Source organism: Lissotriton vulgaris, chromosome 1_1 (genome assembly GCF_964263255.1).
Source record: "Lissotriton vulgaris chromosome 1_1, aLisVul1.2, whole genome shotgun sequence".
Classification (NCBI taxonomy): Eukaryota; Metazoa; Chordata; class Amphibia; order Caudata; family Salamandridae; genus Lissotriton; species Lissotriton vulgaris.
The window spans coordinates 219400911-219423936 of NC_141685.1; the positions used below are offsets into that span (position 1 = coordinate 219400911).

Consider the following 23026-nt stretch of genomic DNA (forward strand, 5'->3'; position numbering starts at 1 on the left):
TACTTCTTGTTTGTAACTCCAAACAAAGCTGCTAAATGGACAACTGGCCCTGGGACTGTCTGTCCGCGCTGCACTGAATTCAGTGCGGATTCAGTGCACATGTTTGCTACATGCCCAAATCGTGATTTGCTGTTGAAGGAGATACAATGTTTTTGGAGTAGGATACTTCTTTTAGATATCCATCTTACACCCAATTTCTATTATGTTAGGGCTTTATGACCATTTGGACTTAAAGAAAGGGGGTGCATTAGTGTTTGTAGCAATGACTATCTTGCGGATATGTTTTGCTATGTACTGGAAGGATTTCAACCCTCCATCTTTTGGGCAATGGCAAGCTAGATTATTCGTGATTTATAGATTAGAGAGAGCGATTTATGCTAAAAAGGTCAGAAGGGCAAATAAAAGAGGGCTGTTATTCTGGGATCCCTTAACAAGATGGCTTGATACCCTGAATGTTCCAGCTGATTTATGAAGGTTTTTTTTAACTTCTTTCTTTTTGTCTCCCTGTGTTGGTCCCCCCGCTTTCCTTCTCTTGGTTTTTCTCACCCCTCCCCGATCCCCTCCAGTGCTGTTCTCTGTTGTCCCTCTGGCTCTTGGTTTTTTCTTTTTTTCTTGCTGGCGATTATGATATGGATAATGATGGAATTATTTATTCTCGCTGATGCCTCAATGTATGTAAATATAAATACGTGATTTTGTTTTTTTTTTGGACCCAGGGAGGGGGGTGGGGAGGTTGATGTTCAAAGATGGAATAATTGTTTTGTAATGGTTGTTTTTGGAAAATAAAAAAAAATAAAAAAAAAATTAAATATAGTTTTTTTAATAAATGACAAGCTATATTTACAAAAATAACCTTTTTTAATCAATAGTAACACATATATGCCCAGATGCATCAAGCATTTTTGGAGTTGCAAACGGTGCGATTCCTTAAAATCGGCCGTTTGCGACTCCAAAAATGCTTTTTGATATGCATCATTAGTTTTTGTTAAAATTCGCTAATTTTGTGAATTTCTTAAATGCGATTGCATTTAATAAATAGCAATTGTGCGATTCCTTAAATGGAATGCATCATTGTAAAAAAATTAGCGAATTTTAAAATTGCAAGTGCAAATTACCACGAGTTTGAACCTCATGGTAATTTGCAAAATTGTTTAAAAAAGCACAAAAATGCATTTTTTAAACTGTTAAGTTACAGACACACATGTCCTTAGGACATGTGTGTTACAGACACACATGTCCTTAGGACATGTGTGTATGTAACTTACATGTAAAAGTGCATTTCATGGGTGCAGGGGGGGGTCCTTTGGACCCCCCTCTCCACCCTTGAAATGCTTTGTTGAATTCCGATTTTCAAATTGCGAATTCGCAATTCCCATTCATTCCTATGGGCATTTCAGCCCATAGGAATGAATGGGAATTGCGAATTCGCTATTTGAAACTCGCAATTTTATTGCGATTCAGTAAAAATTGCGATTTTTACCGGATCTCAATAAAATTGCGAAATAAATGATGCATTGCCATTTGCGATTCCTTATTTGCGATTCCTTATTTTTCGCAAATAAGGAATCGCAAATGACAACGTTGATGCATCTACCCAATAATTAGTATAGCAACTAAAACACATTCAAATATTTAAAGATACAATATGTTGGCCATTATATTATTGAAAACAATATCAAAAACATCAATTTTATTACCTAAAAACACACTATTTTTGTAACAAAGATTTGTGCATCAAAGTATATATGTATCATGATATTTATTTTCCAATATTTCGACCTCTGATAATTTTAATCGGATATTTAGTCATCATGCTCAAAAAATAAGCTTATTAATGGAATGCTTGATTTTATCTGAGCCTCTGGCAATTTTGTGGGCTGCATTACCCTCCATCGCTTTTCACCCACTGTGACCGGTAACATCCATATGTAAGGAAGTCCAATAGGAACAGCTCAGCCTGAACTGCCAGGTCAGGTCCCCTCCAGATGGGGACACAGGAATTCTCAGAATATTTCCTCCTACTGATGCCTTGCCAGTGAGGCATCAATCAAGCAGTACTTTTGTGGCACTGCTTCTCACCTGAGAGGGTATCCAGGCATTATTCTTCAATGTCAGTTGAAGAGCCAGATCTTGAGGCTCTTCCTAAAATGATTCAGTGAGGGTGAAGTACAGAGGTGGAGGGGAAGAGCGTTCCCGGACTGGGTGGCGAGGTGGGAGGAGCATTATCTGGTGCGGTGTGAGATGAGCGGTGCAGAGGCCTCTGGGTGGTAGGTGGCAGTTTAGGAACTGATTCATGTCTCTTCTGTATGTGTTGCAAGTGAAGGTATTTCACATGCTGGGTGATGTGGTTGCTCTTTGGCAGGTTGAAGATAAGTCTGGCTGCTGAGTTCTGGATTGTATGGCTTCTTCTCAGGAGTTTGATGGTGGTGCCTGCAAAGGGTGTTGCAGTAGTCCAGTCTGCTGGTGAGCAGTGCCTGTTTCATAGTTTTTCTGTTGTCGATGAGGAGCCAATTGAAGACTTATATATATATTTAGCTGGGGTCCTTCTTGTAATGTGCAATGGAGCCACGCCCCCATAAAATCTTAGTTAAATCAAATAAAGCATTATTTATATTACAATGATGTATTGATTTTAGTTTTGTATGGACAGAATAAACTTTCTGAATGACTGATAAAAATGCTTTTTGACACAATATTTGAATATATTCTATCACCGTTGTATATGGATGAATAACTAATTATCATAGAGTAGATTTTACAATCAGTCCTTCATACCAATGCAATCATAGTATCTAAATTATGCACATTAACAGAAATGACTGGTTGTAACAGAAAACACTTTTTTCTTTTTTTCAGACTCATCAACTGTGAATTATCCTTTGATCATTGGTGTGTCAGTGGGCGTGGGAGTCGGGCTTATGCTAATCCTCGGTATTATAATATGTTGCTGCTGCAAAGGTAAGCTGCTGCATGGGTGTTCTGTGTAACAGAGGAGAAAGATTGCTTTTCAATTCCTCAGCCACTCACAAAGTAGCCAGTTCACAAGCTTCTGCTCCTCATGTACCACTTCCTGTACCACTCAGGTGCACTCACTGTATACGGCACTCGAGGCGGGCACACCAACCCTGGCGCACTAACCCATACACTGATTCTAATTAAAAGCACTTGGGCATATCAGCAACAACTGGCGATAATTATCTCTAAGCGCACTTAGCGCTATGATAATTATCGCCGGCTATCGCTTGTTTTTATCGCGGAGATAGCGCGCTATCAGCGACGCTTACCCTCAAAGCGATAAAAACAACCGAGTTAGCTGCCAAATGTGCAATATATCTGGGATTCCAGCGACAATCGCACTTTGTTTGCCGCTTTATTAGATAGGGAAGGGCATACTTAACCATGATATTCCATAGCATATCATGGCTAAGTCAAGCTAAAAGCAGACGTAAGGAAAGTAGCGATAACCGTGGTTAGCGCTACTTTTCTTATCGCTATGCTTATTAGCGTGCCCATTGATAATGTGAGAAATGTCGTTCAGCGACTTTTCTCCAGTTATTTGGGGAAGGAACGCCCAATTTGCATCTCATTAGAGATGCAAAGGGGGGCGTAGGGAAAAAGTGTGCTAACATGCAAATATGCATTTTAGCACCCTCTTGGTGATAGGCCGAAAATATTATCTCCGCTTTTGTGGCTTCTAAAGCCAAAAAATCGGAGATAAGGCCCTTGATGATATGCCCACTGTTGTTCAAGCCCACACACTCACTGACACCACTGCATTCAGTCGAAGAGCTTTTTTATTGCATTCTTATTTCCCATCACTGAAGTGCGTTTGTTCCCTCAAAACAAATTATACATAGTGCCGTAAAGGGGGACTTTCAGCAGTGCCTCCATTTTCTGACCTATTTTATATATAGACCGCTGTAATGGATAGAAGAAAAATAGGGCTCTGAAACACAGGTCGGAAGAATCAGATTTCGACCTACTGAACACTTACATATTAACTCAAATAGATATTCTAAAACAAAACAAAACAGTACTTTAAAACACACTAAAAACTGGTGGTCTGGATATGTTCCTGGCTTCATCTCTTAACCCTCTCACCAACACCCTGGTGATGGTACTTGGTTTCAAAACACGGTCAGCCCACCACATAGTCCTGGAACTACTGGGTTGGAATGAGGTTCCATCTGAAGTTGTTTCGGGGTAGACCGCATCCAGAGACTCAACTGTGGTTAAAAAGGTGTCAGTGATCTGGGACTCTGGCACAAAGACTGTGGCACATCCGACATGGGAAAAGTCAACCCTGTTCCATCCAATTCTTCATCTTTCATTTACGGTGAAAGTATTTTCCCCGGGCACCCAGAAGGCGTGACGTCGCACACAGATGTGCTGAAGGAGGCCTCATGGAATCTCTTGAAGTACGATACAATTCTGCTAACAGTTTTATTCCCCCTTTTAGCAGTAACCTTTCTCCCTTTTATGCTTGTGACTTGCCACAGGATCTGCTCAAACATTTGGCTGAAGTTGCCGTTCTGCTCCCGCCTCCCAGCTGCTCCTCCCTCCCATAGCCCTTCTTATGGAGGTCGCGCGGTGGTAAAGGGAGCAACCTTTGGCCCTGCCACCAGGTGGGTCGCCCCCTCAGCCGCAAGACGGTTCCCCTGTGCGGCCCCTGTCCCGCTGTGTCACCTGGTTTCTTGCAGTCCTCTTCTCCTGCCTCTGAATGTTCTTGCCTTTCTTTTTTCATTTTTGTGCCATTGCGCTGCCTCTCCTTCTTTCACTTATTTTGACTGCTCTCCTCATTCTTTTTCATCGACCCTAGTGCCCGTGCCCTACCCACGCTCCACCCACCCACTCCCCTCCCTCACGCTTCCCGCTGCTGCCTCCCTGCGGCCCGCCCCCCTGGTGCCCCATTCCCTGCCCCGCTCCCGCCTCCCAGCTGCTCCTCCCTCCCATAGTGTCTTGTTCTAATCTAGGACCCCGATCAATATTGTGACCTTATGCCCCAATACGGCTATAATCCATCCATACCCCTTTAATGGCATAAACGATCAGAGCCATATTTCAGAAACTCGTCTCTGGCATAAACGATCAGAGCCATATTTCAGAACCTCGCCTCTGCAGCTCATTACAGTAGATGACACAGCAGAAGCCACTATCTTAGATTCCTAGATTACACACCGAGTTCTTTCAACAGATAAAACCCCCAGCAACCTGGGAAAGCCCCGCTTGCTATGTTTTGATTAGTTATAGAACTCTAATGAGCACTGTAAGAACGACCGGTTCTTAGTGACATCTTTATTGACGTCTTATGTCCAAAAACTTACGTCAAACAAGGCACCTTCCAGGTATAAATATTACCAACGTTGCCTTAAGCAAACGCAGCGGTGGTGATAGGGAATACAGGAGCAGAACAGCTGTCCCTTGCAGAGCCCAGCAGATGCGAGAAGCCCACGGACGCTGCCCCTCCTCCTCCTTGACGCGCTGAGAAAGACGCTGTCTTTTCTCCTGCCGAGAAAATCCTGCTCCGGCGTTTCCAGCCTACCCTTGCGGGTAACTGGGATATCGAGTCCTGAGAGGAGATACAAGGCCTCCAACATTCTATTCCAGAGGTACAGTGTTGACTAAACCCATAGAGAGAATTCTTGCAGCAAACTCTTGGCAAAACCAACTTAACTTAAACTGCTACTTACTTACTCCGTTCCACGTATTAGGCTTAGGTCAGGTACACTGGGGTAGGCGTAGTTAGAAGAACCAGTTGAGTACGTTAGCTAAATGTATATATGAATGTATATATTTTATTCATTGTAACCATTGTATGGCTAAGAAACCATATCAATGCTTTTACAATATTATTTCGCAATCCTCCTTTTACTGTACGCACTTTTTATAATAACAAGTCTTGCAATTGTGGCAATTCATTTCTCGCATGAGAAGAAAGACTTTTCAATAAATAATACCTTTTATTGAAAACGCCCGTCTCTCTATTCTCTGCATCCTGGTGAAAGTAATCTGCACAACTGACTGAGTGAAATAGCTGTCTATTGTTTCACACGACTCTAGAGATTGACTCTTATTCTAAGGAGCAAAGTTGTCATGTTTATGCGGTTGTTGGAAAACTGAATCCCTTCTTGTCTGAGCTAGGGGAGCTGATCACTTCCTATTCAGTCAAGAAAGTTTCCAGTGACCTCTGAGCTAGTTGGTACAAACCCAATTAAGTTTAGCATAGTCAGTAGAGACCTGGAAGACCGCACTTCTACGTCTAAACTGCTGTTTATGTTATTCCAATGCGCAGGGCCTATAGGGAAATAGGAACTACACTACAATAGCCTTCCTATGGAGGCCGCACAGCCAAAGCAAAGCCGGTCTGTGCCCGTCCGTGCCTGGACCGCGCCAGAACCCCTGGCCCCCGCCAAAACTAAGAAACCAGACTGAGATACGACACCACCACCCTCCACGCACTCAACACCGACCAACCAGCCACCTGCTACCAAGCCACTCCAAAGGGCACCCATGGATTCTTCTCATGCCAAACCTGCAAATTCACCTGCGTCCGAACCTACGTCCCACCACCCAGACCAGGCAACAACAACCACCTCAAGTGCATCCTGCTCAACACCCGCTCCATCCACAAGCACGCCGTCAAACTCTGGAACCTCCTCTATACAACAGCACCAGACGTCACCTTCCTCACGGAAACCTGGATGAATGCCTCCTCAGCCCCCAACATCGCCATAGCCATCCCAGATGGCTACAAGATCACCCATAAGGACCGCGTCAACCAAACCGGAGGAGGAATCGCCATCATCTACAGGAACACCATTGGCGTTGCGACCAACTCCGAAGATGCCCTCACCACCGCTGAAGACCTACACTTCCAGAGCCACACCGGTCCCAAGACCACCCTCAGAGGAACCCTTGTCTACAGACCCCCGGGCCCATGCACACAATTCAGTGAAGCCATCGCTGACTTCATCAGCCCACATGCCCTCGCCTTATCAGACTACATCCTCCTAGGGGACCTGAACTAACACCTAGAGAATAACAATGACAACAACACCACTACCATGCTCGCCAACCTCTGACTCAAGCAACTGGTGAACACCCCCACCCTCTACGCCGGCCATACGCTCTACTTCATCTTCACTGCACTGGACCAGCCACAGCTGCATTCACTTCACCTTTATGAAGACCACATCCCACCACCGCCCACAACAGATGCTGGAGCAAAGTCACTGCAGACTAGCTAACCACATCACTGAGCCAGAACCCACCTATCACCACCACTGACACCAACGACGCAGCCCGCAACCTCACACATTGGATCATCAACTGCGCCGACACCCTTGCACCACTGAAGAACCCTCCAGGCAAGCCCGGCAACAGGAAAACAACATGGTTCACCGACGACCTCAAAGAATCGAAGAAATCCTTCCGAACCCTCGAAAAAACCTGGCACCACGAACAGACGACAGAAAAAATGACAGCCCTTAAGAACCCCACCCGCAAACACCACCAGCTGATCTGCACCACCAAATAGACATTGTTCAAAGAACAGCTGGACAACAACACACACAACAGCAAGGAACTCTTCAGCATGGTAAAAAAGCTCTCCAATCCTAACGCCAACAGCAACGACATCACACAGTCACAAGACCTCTGCAACTCCCTCGCCACGTTCTTTCACCGCAAGATGGCCGATATCCACAACAGCTTTGGTGCCCAAACTCTGCCCCCAGCCACCGACCCAACACCCCCTACAACCACCCTCAGCGCTTGGACTCCCATCAGCACCGAAGACACCGCCCACGCTATGAACACCATCCACTCGGCTCTCATTCGGACCCTTGCCCTCACCACATCTTCAACAAAGCCGACACCATCATCGCTCCCCACCTGCAGAACGTCATAAACAACTCCCTTGTGTCTGCCACCTTCCCAGAGAGCTGGAAGCACGCAGAGATCAACGCCCTACTGAAGAAACCCACAGCGGACCCTAAAGACCTCAAAAACTTCCACCCCATCTCTCTTCTTCCCTTCCCGGCAAAAGTGATCAAAAAGATCGCCAATAAACAGCTGACCGCATTCCTCAAGGCCAATGGATCCCTCAAGCCATCCCAGTCTTGATTTCGAGCCAACCACAGCACCGAGACCGCCCTCATCGCAGCCACCGACGACATCAGGACCCTACTCGACAACGGGGAACCACTGCCCTCATCCTCCCAGATCTCTCAGCCGCCTTTGATACAGTCTGCCACCGCACCCTAATAACCCGCCTCCACAACGCCGGGATCCAAGGTAAAGCCCTGGACTGGATCTCCTCGTTCCTCTCAGACAGAACCCAGAGAGTCCACCTCCCTTCCTTCAGCTCCGCGGCCACTAAGATCATCTGCGGCGTACCTCAAGGCTCATCGCTCAGCCCAACCATCTTCAATATCTACATGAGCCCCCTCGCCACCATCGCAGGCAAACACAACCTCAACATCATCTAATATGCCGATGGCACCCAGCTGTTACTCTCCCTCACCAAAGACCCAGCCACCACCACCAAGCTCAACCTCCAGGAAGGAATGAAAAACGTCGCTGAATGGATGAAACTCAGCTGTCTGAAACTGAACTCAGACAAGACGGAGGTCCTCATCCTCAGACCATCCCCATCTGCCTGGGTCGACTCCTGGTGGCCCACAGAACTGGGCACCGCACCGACACCCAGTGACCATGCACGGAACCTGGGATTCATCCTGGACTCCTCCCTCACGATGACCAAGCAAGTCGACGCCATATCATCTCCATGCTTCAACACCCTGTGCATGCTCCGTAAGATCTTCCGGTGGATCCCTACCAGAACTAGAAAGACGGTCACCCAGGCCCTCGTCACCAGCCGACTAGAAAAACGGGGAACGCCCTATATGCAGGAACCACAGTCAAACTTCAGAAAAGATTACAACGCATGCAGATTGCATCCGCACGACTCATCCTCGTCGTCCCCCGGCGCAGCCACATATCAGCCCACCTGAGAGACCTGCACTGGCTCCCCGTCAACAAAAGGATCACGTTCAGGCCCCTCACCCTCGCTCACAAAGCGCTCCATGACATAGGTCCTGAATACCTCAACAACTGCCTCACGTTCTACACTTCAACACGCAAACTCCGCTCCACCAGACTCGCTCTCGCCACCATCCCATGGATCCGCAGAACCACCGCCGGAGGAAGATCATTATCCTACCTGGCGGCCAAGATGTGGAACTCCCTCCCCGCCCACCTACGACTGACCCAGGACTACCTCTCATTCAGGAAACACCTCAAGACCTGGCTCTTCGAGCAGTAGCGGCACTCCCCCCCTCACCCCCTCCAGCGCCTTGAGACCCTCAGGTGAGTAGCGCGCTCTAGAAGTGTATTGATTGATTGATTGATAGTGTGGCAATCTAGACCCAGTATCTTATCTCTGAATTTATACATAGTCCATCTGTATTGGTAGATCTTTTGATTTCTTGACTGTCTTCTAAAATTGGCAAGGCTGTTGCCAACTGGAGTCCCCTATCAGTGAGGGTGGTGGAGTAGTATGTCTTCCACTTTCCTTCTGAAACATTGGATGCTGGGAGCCAAAGCAGTGGTGAGGTGAGTTGGGAGTTAATTGTCTTTCAGAAACAAATAGACAACCGTCTTCACATTGTGCTGTTCCCCTTGAGCAATCCATACTACCTTTTTGATGGTTCACATAAAATGCTCAGCCTCTCCACTTACCAGGGGCCAATGTGGAGTGATTTTGTGATGTTTTTTGTGTTTCTTCACAGCAAATAGCTGATGGCATATTGCCTATCAAAAGGGGACAATCTCCTGTGCATAGCTCCCTGATCAGGCCATGACTGGTCCTGACCTTCAGTATGGTTCCCTCCGCAAATGTGGATGGCACAAATTCCATTCAAGGTTACTTAAATGATGACCATGCGGGAGGCTCCCAAAATCCACATTTGCTTGGTTCCATAGGGTGTCCAGGATTGTCTCTGCTCTGTGACATGGGTGGCAAAGGCTCTGGGCCTTCTGTTGCTTTGCTCAAATCACACTGTCTTAAGGTGTGCTCCACCATGTCATCCAGTCCAGAGAACAGCAGCTTAATGCACAGCCTACGTTTGGTTCTGACCATTGATTGGTGGGAGCCATTGGTGAGAACGACTATCCACTGTGTCAGACAAGACGGTATTACCAAACGAGGAGATATTCATTCTCAGTGGCTGTGAGCTCCTCCTCACATTGTGCAAGGACTGTAAAACGTATTGGGCAGTGACTGTGTTTTGGGCCAAATTGGCAAATATGTTGGCCTGTTTCCCAGAGCAGATGACAGCGATGACAGATTGAAGACAGTCATCTGTCCTGGTCGCCTTTATGATTTTGGCTAGGGAGACAGTTTAGGCCTTGAGTGCTTTACATCACTTCCATCTACTCCACCGTATTCATGGCTTTATGAGCTTCTTGAGGAGTATTGATCTGTGCTTGATGCATTCAAAAGTCTGCTGGATAATGAGACCCTCGCTTATATTTGACCCGAGAAGTTTTACTCCTGCAACTGGAAGTCCCGTTTCTAAATCCTTGGCAGAGGTTTTATTGCCAACCCCTTGAACAGTGGAATGAGTGGCTTGTTGTCAGTATTCACTTAGAATGGGTGTCACTAGAGGTATGCATGGAAATGAGGGCCCTTCCCATGTATTGCGATTGCCTCTTTTTCTATGTGTGAATACCACTGTTCGGTCAAGGTTAGCATGCTTCTGGCATAAGCCATGGAGAGCCCATTTGTCACCATGTTGTTTCAGGGATAGAAAAGCACAGAGGACTGCAGGGCTGGTGTTCATAGAAAGCTCTGAATATTTAGCCAGGCCAAACTATGCTAGAGTAGTATATTCAGTTAGTGCTTGTTTCTTGGCCATGGATGCTGTTTCTGCACCCCACTACCAAGAAGCACATTTTTTTGTGCATTTCCTGAACAGTTCAGTAATCTGTGAGAGGATCCACATAAAGCAACCACAGTACATCACCATCCCCAGAAATCTTCAGACTCCAGTGACTGTGCTAGGGACAATTGCTGCTTGAATGTCTCAGACCTTAGCAGGATCCGGTGTGAATCAATTTGCAGAAAAATGATAGCTGCACAAACAGATGTCTCCTTTAAGAAACTCAGTTTTCATACAGTGTAGGTTGAGTCCATTTTCCTAAAGACCTTTGAACTTAGCCCTCAGATTGCAGAGTTGCTCTTCCAGGGTGGGGTTGTGTACCAAAGTATTGTCACTGATATTTTTATTACCTCTTAAAGTCTGGCTAGCACTCTTCAGATAATGTACTGAATACGTCGGCGGCAATGGAAATGCCAAAGCTTTGGCATTTGTAGAGCTGTAAACAAATGTGGGTCAAGAAAGTTTTATGTGACATGTCACAGAAGCCAAGAGGATGTATTCTCCTACAATGTCGCCGACCGTTGCAGTGAGTTGCCTCTTCCATTTTATTGCCATATTGGGGAGCCGCACATACACACGTATCCTCACCTCCCCCGGTAGCATTGGCTTCTGGGCGTCATTCCCCCCCCCCCCCCCCCCCCACCCACCCCCACAGTTTCTTAGGCTTCTGGGCAACCACACTCACAGAGACTCACAGTGTTACCATTTCCCTCTTTCAAAGATGTCTTCAGCTTCCAGCTTGCAAAGTTCTGCCTCTACTTTAGGATTAAGATGAAAAGGTCTGTGGCACAGGGCAACCAGCTGCACAGGTTAATCAATGTATAAGCACACAACAGGGTCCTTTAGGCAGCCGATTCCTTTGAATAAGGCCTCAAACCCACTAATGAGAGAGTCTATGGTGCTGACATCGACACCAAAAGCAAACTTTCCCAAATAGAGTCATTCAGCGGCACTGCAGTTAAGGAACATGTAGGAACCACTTTTGGGGACATACTCTGCATCCACACAGTTGATAGCTTCCTTTTTTGTGTTTTAGACAGGGGTAGACTGATGGACTTTTAGCAAAGTGAATTATTTTTCTGCATGACAAGCAATTCTTCCCCTTTACAGGGCATTTGCCAGAATGTGGGGTGGCCCCATCATACCACTGACACACCACGCTGACCTGGTATGACTTAGAAGTGATCACCATGTCTGCCTGCATTTGCCTTGGTGACACTGTTCACTTCACTGACTGGCTCTGTTTTGATGCTAGGTTGGAGGGCTGCCTCCATGTGAGCCTCTCACGCTTTTGAGAGTTCCTTTCACCTCTCCAACATCAGGATGTCAGCTATGCTCATGCAATGGACTTGTAGATTTCGATCCCACAATTTGACAGAGAAGCAACCCCATATAACTCTGCCCAAATTTCCTTTTAGTTGTTGACTAGGGTGCAGGTGTTTGCAAGTTCTCGGAGTCTTGCATAGTACTCATCTACTGATTTGGCAGGTGTCTGCAGGGCCTGCCGGAGCATGAAGCATATGTAGTCCGGGTTGGCTAGAGGATTAAAATTTGCCATCAATGCAGCCTTGAGCTTGGGTTAGGTAAAAAGAAGATCCTCCCAAATAAAGCATTGGGGTGGCTTCTGTCGGCTTGTAATCCACTGCCAGGAAATGCGTTTCTAGCCAGTCTACTCATGTGGCCCACTTTGGTGCTTGCAAAGAAGGGTAACCAGAAATAAGGAATGGTTCAACGGCCGAGACAGCTGACATCTTCTGCTCTCTTACCACAGTGCACGGGAGGGTGATAGCCACGATCAGATTTGAATTAGCTACACCAATAAAAATGGTTCCTCACTTGTGTGGGTAGGCATTGTAACCACAACAGGAAACAGCCCAAAACTCAACATGGACATCTCACATGTTTCCAGTTAAAACCAACTCTTTTTCTTTTTTGCAACATACCTGGCGTGGATTTAGGGCCCTAGCTCAGCCTGCACCTGGGAAACCTAGCTAACCTGTACATTTTTCAAAACTAGTCACCAAGGGGAATAAAGTATGGGGTGATTTGTCAGGCTCTCGCCAGGTTCTGTTATCCAGAATCCCTTGCATACCTTAAACTTTGTAAAAAAAACACATTATCCTCAAATTTCTGTGATGAATAGTTCTGCAATCTACAGGGAACCACAAACGTACACCCACCATCCATTCCTCCAAGTCTCCCGATAAAAATGGTACCTTACTGTTGTGTAGTTCCTATATTACCCATACAGGACCTGCGTGTTTGGATATTATAAACTGTGGGTTTGCTGGCAGACTGAATCTGAGCACCCCCACTGAGAAATGTTAGCCTGTTTGCATTAGATAGCTCACAGTGCAAGTAGTGTCTCCTCTTATCGGAGAGAGAATAGTTTCTGGCAACCTTAGAACATGACAACCCTGATCCCTCAGGATCGTGGAAACTTTTAGTTCAGTCACTCGTGCTCACTTAGTGTGTCTCAGAGATACACAGAATAAACAGACTGGGTGTTTCTAAAAGGATTTATTGAACCATTGTTATTCTCTTGTACAATATATGCGCAGCAACAACCATTAGTATAGTGAGTATAAAAGGATAGTACAGTTTTGCCATCTTGTAATAGGCATGAATAAATATATGGCTATAAAATGCAGGCTAAAAGTGTGTGTACTTCTACAATGCCTGTCTAGGTGTACCTAAGTGTACCTAGGATGTGAGTAGGTGTGAAGCCAAGAATCTCTCCAGGTTTCAGTGGAGCCCCATTACCTGAAGTGTGAGAATGTAGGAGCCCTTCTTGGTCTCAAGTTGAACTCCCTGTGCGGGATGATCAGACCGCTGTCAGCTGGACTGTCTGCATGCAGGAGCCTCAGCGTCTCTAGTCAACGTGTCGGCCTTGAAGTCTCAGTTCCCTCTGCCTAACACTAACAAGATGTGCTGTATTTATGCAGAAAGTATCTAGGGCTCCTTTGTCTGATGTATTAGACATTTTTGGATTTGAGGATGACGTATGGGATGAACCATATACATAGATATGGTGGGGTAGATGGTGTAGCACCTGCCTGGTTTCCAAGAACCCTTATGAATATTCATTCATGCTGTGTAAGTCTATTGGTGGAGTTATAGGACTCTATTGTTTAGGAGAAACCCTCTTTCTGCACCCAGGATTGGAACTAGGTAAAGGTTCAATCATAAAGGCTTGTTACTCTGTAGTATAAGGGGGATCGTGTAGGTAATGGTGTATGATATCACCTGGGCATATATTAGGGTACCTATATGAAACATAATATCACCTGTGTGGGTAGGCTTAGTACATGCAAAAGGAAACATCCCAAAACACAATGTGGACACAACACATTTTTTAAGGGAAAACTGACCCTTTTTTCATCATGTGCCTAACTGTAAAAAACACATGTTCCTTATATTTCTTCCATCCGTCCATCATTTCGCCAAGTCTCCCTTCTGGGAGTAGGCCAAGTGCCTGTGGCTGGAAACAGCCCAAAACAGAACATGCCTCTGTGGATTTGGAAACTCTAGCTTAGCCGGCACCTAGGGAAACCTAGCAAACCTATACATTTTCTTAAACTATACATACAGGGTAATCTAGTATGGGGTGACTTGTGTGCTTCTCACTAAATTTGTTACCCAGAATACCTTGCAAACCTCAAAGTTTGTAAAAAAACACATTTTCCTCATGTTTCTGTGATGGAAAGTTCTGGAATTTGTGTGGATCCATGAACTACCTTCCACCGAGCATTTCCCAAAGTCTGATAAAAATGGTACCCAATTTGTGACGGTAGGCCGTGTGCCTGCAACAGGAAACAGCCCAAAATGCAACATGGACACATCACATTTTTCTAGTGCAAACGGACCCTTTTTTTGCAATGTGCCTAGCTGTGGATTTTGAACCCAAGCTCAACTGGCACCTAGGGAAACCTAACAATCCTATGCATTCTTAGAAGCTAGATAGCCAGGGGAATCCAGAATATGGTGACTTGTGTGGCTCTCACCAGGTTCTATTACCCTTGTGTGGGTATGCCTAGGGCCTGGGACAGGAAACGGACCAATACAATCAATCAATCAATCAATCAATCAATCAATCAATCAATCAGTCAATTAATCAGGAGGTTTGAAGTGTGCTACTCACCTGTGAGGGTCTCAAGGTGTTGGGGGTTGCAGCTACTGATCAGCCAAGGAGCCAGGTCTTGAGGCTCTCCCTGAAGGTGTGCAGAGGAGGGGAGCGTCTGAAGCTGACTGGGTGCTCGTTCCAGGCTTTGGCTGCGATGAAGGAGAAGGCTCTTCCACCCGCCCAGAAACTGCAGATGCACAGGGCTTCTGCCAGGGTGAGGTTGGCAGAGCGGAGGCTCCTTGCGGTTGAGTAGAAGGAGATTCTTTTGCTTAGGTATTTTGGTCCGCTGTTGTGGAGGGATTTGTAGTCGTGGGCGAGTAGCTTGAAGGTTAATCTCTTTTCGACTGGGAGCCAGTGGAGGTCTCGCAGGTGTTGAGTGATCTGCTCTTGTAGTGGGATTCTGAGGTCAAGTCGTGCCGTGGTGCTCTGGATAGTCTGGAGTATGCATATCAGGGATTTGTTGATTCCAGTGTAGAGGGTGTTTCCTTACTCAAGTCGGCTAGTTATGAGTGCATGGGTGATAGTCTTTCTGGTTTTGTGGGGGATCCACTTGAAGGTCTTGCGGAGGATGTTGAAGGAGGTGACAGCGTTGATTTGCCGGGTCATGGTGAGGGAGGAGTCTAATAAAATGCTGAGGTTTTGGGTGTGGTCCATGGGAGTAGGGGGGTACCAAGTGCGGAAGGCCACCAGGAGTTGTCCCACATAGCGGGGGAGGGTCCAAGGACTAGGACTTCTGTCTTCTCAGAGTTGAGTTTTCAGACAGCTGCTGCCCATCCAAGCTACAATGTCCTTAATTGCTTTTTAGAAGCTGAGTCCGGTGGTTTCAGGGTCCTTTCTGAGGGAGAGGATAAGCTGGGTGTTGTTGGCGTAGGATACAATGTTGTGTCTGTGCTGTCTGACGATGGCGGCGAGAGGGGCCATGAAGAAGTTAAAGAGTGTGAGTCTGAGTGATGATCTTTGTGGTACTCTGCAGTTAATCTTAGTGGGTTTGGAGAGGAATGGCGTGAGTATGATCTTTTGGTTTCTGTCGACGAGGAAGGAACGGAGCCAGTCAAGGGTGGTCCCCTGTATCTTGGCGTCGTGGAGTCTGGTTGTGAGGATGCACTGGGAGACGGTGTTGAAAGCTACAGTGAGGTCGAGTAGGATGAGGGCTGCGATGTGCCCTTGGTCGAGGACCATGCTGATGCCATCTGTGGTGGCGAGGAGGGTGGTCTCTGTGCTGTCATTGCTATAGAATCCAGATTGGGAGAGGTCGAAGAAGTTTGTCAGCTGGGAGTGGACGATATTCTCTGTGACATTGGCCGCGAAGGGGAGGAGAGACATGGGTTGGTAGTTCTTCAGGTCTGTCGGGTCTGTTGAGGGTTTCTTGAGGAGGGATTGGCTTCTCCACTTTTCCAGTCATCTGGGAAGGTGCTAGATTCGAATGTGGCATTGATGGTGCATTTTAGCTGGGGGCAATGGCGGCGGCTGTGAGGAGAGTTGGAGAACTGGTGGCCCCTACAACTGAGAGCAGCTCCCGTTCCTAAACAATGTGTAGAAAACTTAGGTCTAAAGCTGGATCAGACATTGACAATGAAAGACCACATTGCTGCCACTACCAGTTCCTATTATTATAGCCTGCGTCTACTGCGCAAGATTCTTCCTTATCTGCCTACTAATCATCACAGAACTCTGGTTCAAGCTGTGGTGATTAGCAGACTAGACTGCATAACGCTCTGATGGCCGATTTGGGAGAGACTTTGCTTGCTAAACTACAGGTGATCCAGAACACTGCGGCAAGAATGATCCTTAACCACCCAGCACGCTCTCCCTCTGGCCCCTTGCTGAGAGTGTTACACTGGCTACCTGTGAGGAAGAGATCATACTTCAAAATTTGTTGTCTCACTTACAATGCTTTGAAAGCACCCCCCTGTGCTCTACTGTGGTGTATGTAGTTTCTGGCAACCACTTAACATGACAACTCTGATTCCTCAGGTATCAGGCAAAACAATACGGTATCTTTCGCTCAGTCACTCGTGCCTACTTTCTCAGAATACACATAGAAGGACGATTGGAACGGTTTCAATAATTATTTATTGGTCAAGCGTCAGCCTAGTATAAAACATATTCGCTGCGACAATCAAAAGACACGAGTAGACAAATGTGATCGCTAGTACCAATATCCTGAATAGCAGATACATTTTTACCACAGTGCTAATAAAAGGAATAATAGTGCATTTATATGAAACATTAGCATTGGCTTACTACTATGATGTGCATACTACCTAAGTATACCTAGCCTAGATATCTAGGTGAAGCATACGTATGTGAGTGCTAGGATATGTCCTAATGGAGGCAAGAACGCCCCAGGGAAGTGCTAACCCCTCACCTGATGGTTCTGAATGAAGGACCCTGTCTCTGCGTTGAGGATGGCACCCCACAAGGGATATCCGGTCTCTGCTTATCCAAAGATTAGGCTGCAGAACTTTTGTCAAGCCTGGAAGGAATTCTCCTCTTTTTTTTATAAGGGGAGTAAGGGTCTTTTATACTAAAGTGGTCACTGCAGGGTTTCTTCTTTTGAAAACATTCGCTAATCCTCTGCTAATCTAAACAAACTGGATCATGCACAGCTGGCTGCTAGTCTTTGATGAAAAAAGTGGTGACCCTTATACAGAATAAATCTGCCGTGCCTGGGGACATGTTTATGTACGTTAGGTACAAGGATTAAGATAGGGTACCAAGAGCCTAATGATGGAGAGACAGAAGTAAGCTACTAGTTAAAAGTTCACCTATGTAGAACTGTTATGTCATGTGGATGGTACAAAATGTTAGCAATTGGTATGTACATGATAGGACTAACCTAAAGGACATGACACCCACTCCTAATCGAAAGATCAACAAGGTCAGCTTGATAATGACAGAGTCAATGCTAAAAAGGGCATAAAATCATTTATAATAAAAGCATACTGAAAGCACTAAAAATGTACATAAAAGTAAGGTCTATATCGAAAGCATTCTTCCCTAAATAGGAATCCATAAATGGTCTTCTATATGTTTGAATATGTCAATGTTTTTCTGAGCTCCTGGAAAGCCATTATGTTCAGATAGAGCAGAGAAGAAAAACAAAGTCAGTTCACCTTCAATTTAGTGTTTTTGTTTGAAAATTGCCAAATGGTTCCTAGCACAGGAAAGGCCAGATTGTTTTAAGACTTCAGCGCTGAAGTCTCAACATCACTCAACATGTCATCCGCAGGAGGCAGTCTTCTAGCACCTCCAGTATGAGAAGCAAAGAGCAGAGCTGGTCACCATGTGTTTGCACTGCAGACATCTGGGAAGAATTAGATGCCTGTGTGCCTCAGACTGATGTCTGAACATCCGCAGTAGAGCTGATCTCCGTTTCAACAAGAGATGAAGCTTCCCATGAAGGCTGTAGGAATGCCCTCATCAACATGGGAATATGCCGTGGAGAACTTTGCACAAAGTCCTCCAAAGGAACCAAGAGAATTTCTATGTCCAGCGGCACAACTGATGGAAGTGTCAGACAGAGGTCCAAGACGCCAGCTCATATCCTATGCACACGCGCTCAAAATACAATACAGTTCATCAAAATGTAAGAGCAAAAGAACGAAAATGAATACTGTATTTTTTTACACCCAGCCAACACATGTTTTGTCGTATGGAGATTACCCCTTGACTTCTTCAGGGCTGTATGGCTCTTTAAATTCTAAGATCAGTACCTCTCTGCTTGTTATACTGACGACCTGGCCGGTCAATAAATCCTCTTATTCAATTGTTTAAATCCAAAATTGTCATCAAGTCCTAGTATTTCATACCTCCAATGAAGGACCAATAGTTTGTCCTGGGTAAGAGTGGCTTAAATGAGTTAAATGTACATTCATACTTAACATAATTGGTTATTACTATAATTGATTACCAATTAAAGACATATTATTAATTAAAAAAACAAATTAAAACTAACAAAAATGAATTGATTAATTACAGAAATAAAACTTATTTTAAATTAAAATAATATTACTATTAAACAACTAATCATAAAGTATGTAACATTTATTTAATCCCACTCTTTATAAAAGAAAAACCGACACACACAAAAATAAGCAATTACCCTAATTAAATATCAATTAATTATTTAATATTAATAATTAATTACATAAAAAATACATTCCACCCTTTTCCCCTATAAACCCCACAACAAACACCTAAAATGAATTGCACAATTTCCACATTTATTTTACAATTAATTAATTAATATTAATAAAATTAAATTAATATTTATTAAACATAAATTACATCCCACCCTTTTTCCCTATACACCCCACAACCTGCCCCTAAAATTAATTACACAATTCACATAATTCATTTTCAATAAATTAATCAATATCTATTATCTTCTAATCATTAATTGATCAAAAATAAATTACTTCCCATACTGTATCCCGATACACCTCATAATCTGCACCTAAAATAAATACACAATTACCATAACTAATTACCAATTAATTAATTGATATTAATTACCAGCTATTTTTTAAATAATAATAAATTACTTTAGACAACTAACACTATAAAATCTCAATGAAATTAGTAATAAATAAAAAATATTCATGCATTCATTATAATTAAATTACTTCCCACCCTATTTCCCTATAAACCCTCAACCCACTACAGAACTAAAAAACGCAACATTTAATTAAAATAAAATTAAATTGAAAACTACTACAAATTTAACACATATTTTAAAAATTATAAACAATTCCTATACAAAATAAATACATCACATACATTTAAAATATATTTTAAAATATGTAAAACTAATTAAATAATCGATATTGTAAACAACTATAATCTTGCAAATTATAATAATGACTTCTACATTTTTAAAATTGATATTTCTTACCTTAAATCAATTTTCTTGAGCAAGATATTTGTGCTGTCTATAATTGTCACTCACAATATTTAGGACTTAATATTTTTGTAGGTCGACATTTCCTACTTGATATTTTGTCTGCACATTATGCCAGCATTCACAAACTTAGAGCTTCTCTGCCTTCGTCGACAACTGCATTGTTTTCCCACTCTTCAGTAACCTGCATTCATTGAATTCTGGCTTAGATTCAGCTTGCCCCACAGACTACTTGACAATAACCACCTTTTCTCCAGAAAAACTGTAAAGCTTGAATATAATCTTTGCCCCGGACCTACCTTGGCCGCAAATCCAACCCACGTTTCATTCTGGTTGGCCTTTTTGACCTTGTTCTAGTCTAGCAAAACTAGTGCCAGCGGTTAGTGAGTTGTGCTTTTTGGCACTATAATGTATTTCAAGTTTTAAAAATCCTTATCTCTGGTTCCCTCTATTGGATTTTTGACATTTTGCTTTATTAATACAGTAACATTTTTATATATTGGAGTAGGATTTTTATATTGTTTTAAATGCTGCTCTGTACCACAGCTGACAAGGGTTGAGTTCACGTTTAAATTATTGACATATTTCTGGACCTAACAAGAATAGTGCCATTATTACTTCTGTGGGACTAAAATTCCATCCCAATATATAATCCACTTTCTCATATAGTTGAAGTAAATTATCTAATCATCTGACTTTTTTCATTTGCAAAGTCATTTATTTATATGGAAGCATTGCAAAAGATAGGGATACATCTCCTGGATTAAATCATATGACGTGCTATTATTAACGCTGAGTCCTTTTTTAATTGAACTTCAATAATTTGATATTGTGCTACATATAGGGGCGATTCTGATCCTGGACTTTTATTTTCCATCCAAATAGGATTTGTATTTTTTTCCATACTAATTGTAAAAGTCCCTTCCAACCCGTGTAGTACGATTCGTACGGGAAAAATACATACAGATAGGCCCGATCCTTACAAATCGGATCGGGAAAAGCTGTACGACAAGGACTTGTAAAAAAGACCATACAATTTGTAAAAAGGCTGTCCAACCCGTCAAGTACGATTCGTACCAGGTTATAAGCATACCATTTGTATGGAAAATGGCCTGTATACGGGGAATGACTCGTACCGGGCAACGAAGCGTACCCCTATACGCCTCGTACCCTGGTATGACTCGTTCTGGGGGTACGACTCTTACCAGGGTACGGGTCATATAGGGGTATGAGGTGTACAGGGTTCCCCACACATGCGAGGCGTGTGTATGGTGCGTACCCCAACATTGCACACGTACGCACCGCACGTACGCGATTTTGTGGTACAGTGCGTAAATATGCAATTTTGTTGTACGGTGTGTACACTGGCGATTTTGGGGTACGGTGCGTACACAGGCGATTTTGGGGTACGGTGCATACATATGCGATTTTGGGGTATGCTGCGTACACAGGCAATTTTGGGGTACGGTGCGTACACAGGTGATTTTGGGGTACGGTGCGGACATACACAATTTTGGGGTACGGTGCTTGTACGGTGCGTACACGACCAGTACCACTTCATTGCGTATGTACGCAACATACCCCACTTTCCGTGTCATCCGTACGCACCGTACATACGCACCATGCCCCTGTATTCATGGGCTGTACGACGCGTACATGGGGGGGTCTGTCTCGTACTTCTTTCGGGGCGTACAAGTTTTTTCCGGCACTTTTTGGCTCTACGGAGCCGTACGGAGTGCAGTTTGTACGAATCGTACTTGCCGGGTTGTAAACTGCTGCCAGGAATACATGGGAATGTCGCGTACAGAGCAATCCGAATCGGAATCGCTTGTATATACGAGTTGTATGGTCTTTTTTATAATTTGTATGGAGTGCGTCTATTTGTATGGATCGTACTTCCTAGGTTGTAGGGGCCTCCTTACAAGTACGAGTTATATGGGAAAAACTCTCCTTCCCACAATTTGTACAGCGTTTTTCCAGGATCGCAATCAGCCCCATAATGTATCAAACCCATATCTATTCTCTTGCACATGCATTCATTCTCTCATTTGCACAAACACACATACTAATTAATGAAACATATTTTCACACTTACTTTGTTTCCTTTTCTGCTACATGCCTCAAGGGTAGAGGGCCTTTCCCCATCCACAATGGGTAGGAGGCCAAACATCTGATACACCAGGTGTCCCAGGTTGCAGCTTTCAAATGCAAAGCCTGATTGAGTAGAATGGACAAGATCAAGGTGACTGTGCTGCCTTCGTCCAGCCCTATCAAAAGCCAGGACTAGACTTCCCTGATGTTCTCTGAGGCTTCCAATTGGGCAGAAGGAGACAGTGATGATCATGCCCATACACCCATTTTAGCAATTTTACTGTGTATACTTGGACTTGACATTGCATCTGCTAAATAGGATGGACTGTGCCAATGTGAGCGGATGCAGTTATATTATGATACTTACATATGGGTACATGAGATGCATGTACGAAGATGTCTCATGCGTACTCAAATGTAAGATTTCCCTTAATCTGCTTTTAGTTGCACTGTTTTAAGCAGACGCAGAACAGGGTTTATTATTCAGCTGTGTGTGCAAGTTTCTGTGGCGAGGCAACTTATGTTTACAGCGTTGCATTGCCACTATCGAGGTGGTTACTAACTGTGGCGTAACTGAAAATGAATTGCCCACCCGTACAATGTGAAGAGTGCCCTCGAGTTCCCCATAGCTCACAGGAGGAATAAAATGGTCTACGTCTGAAAGGGGACCCCTTGACAGGTTAAGGGCCCCCTAATGAGTAGACCCGCCCCTGAGCTCCCGTGGGCTGCCAGGGCCTGCCTTACGCCCTAAGCATATGCTACATGGAGTAAAGTGCTGTATAAAAAGTTTGTATTAGAGAAATGTTTTAATTTTAATTTATCAGTTTCCTAGGTGCTCTGTAAGCTTTGACGAGATTGTGTTTTGTAAAATTTGAAATAGATAAAGAATAACATAAATAACGCCTGATTACTGAATTTTTTCTCTCCCAAAAAGGTCTTGGGGGTGGGGGAGGTGGATGAGGAGGT

General features: G+C 44.3%; 1 protein-coding gene across 2 annotated transcripts in view; it reads left to right on the top strand.

Annotated features, from left to right (window-relative positions):
- Window positions 1-23026, top strand: part of LOC147740930 (uncharacterized) — a 206619-nt gene that overhangs the window by 126829 nt on the left and 56764 nt on the right. For both annotated transcript variants that reach the window (XM_086936073.1, XM_086936075.1), the window contains one exon: window positions 2857-2958. In XM_086936073.1, coding sequence (XP_086792199.1) covers window positions 2857-2958 — 102 coding nt within the window. The remainder of the gene's footprint in view (window positions 1-2856; window positions 2959-23026) is intronic.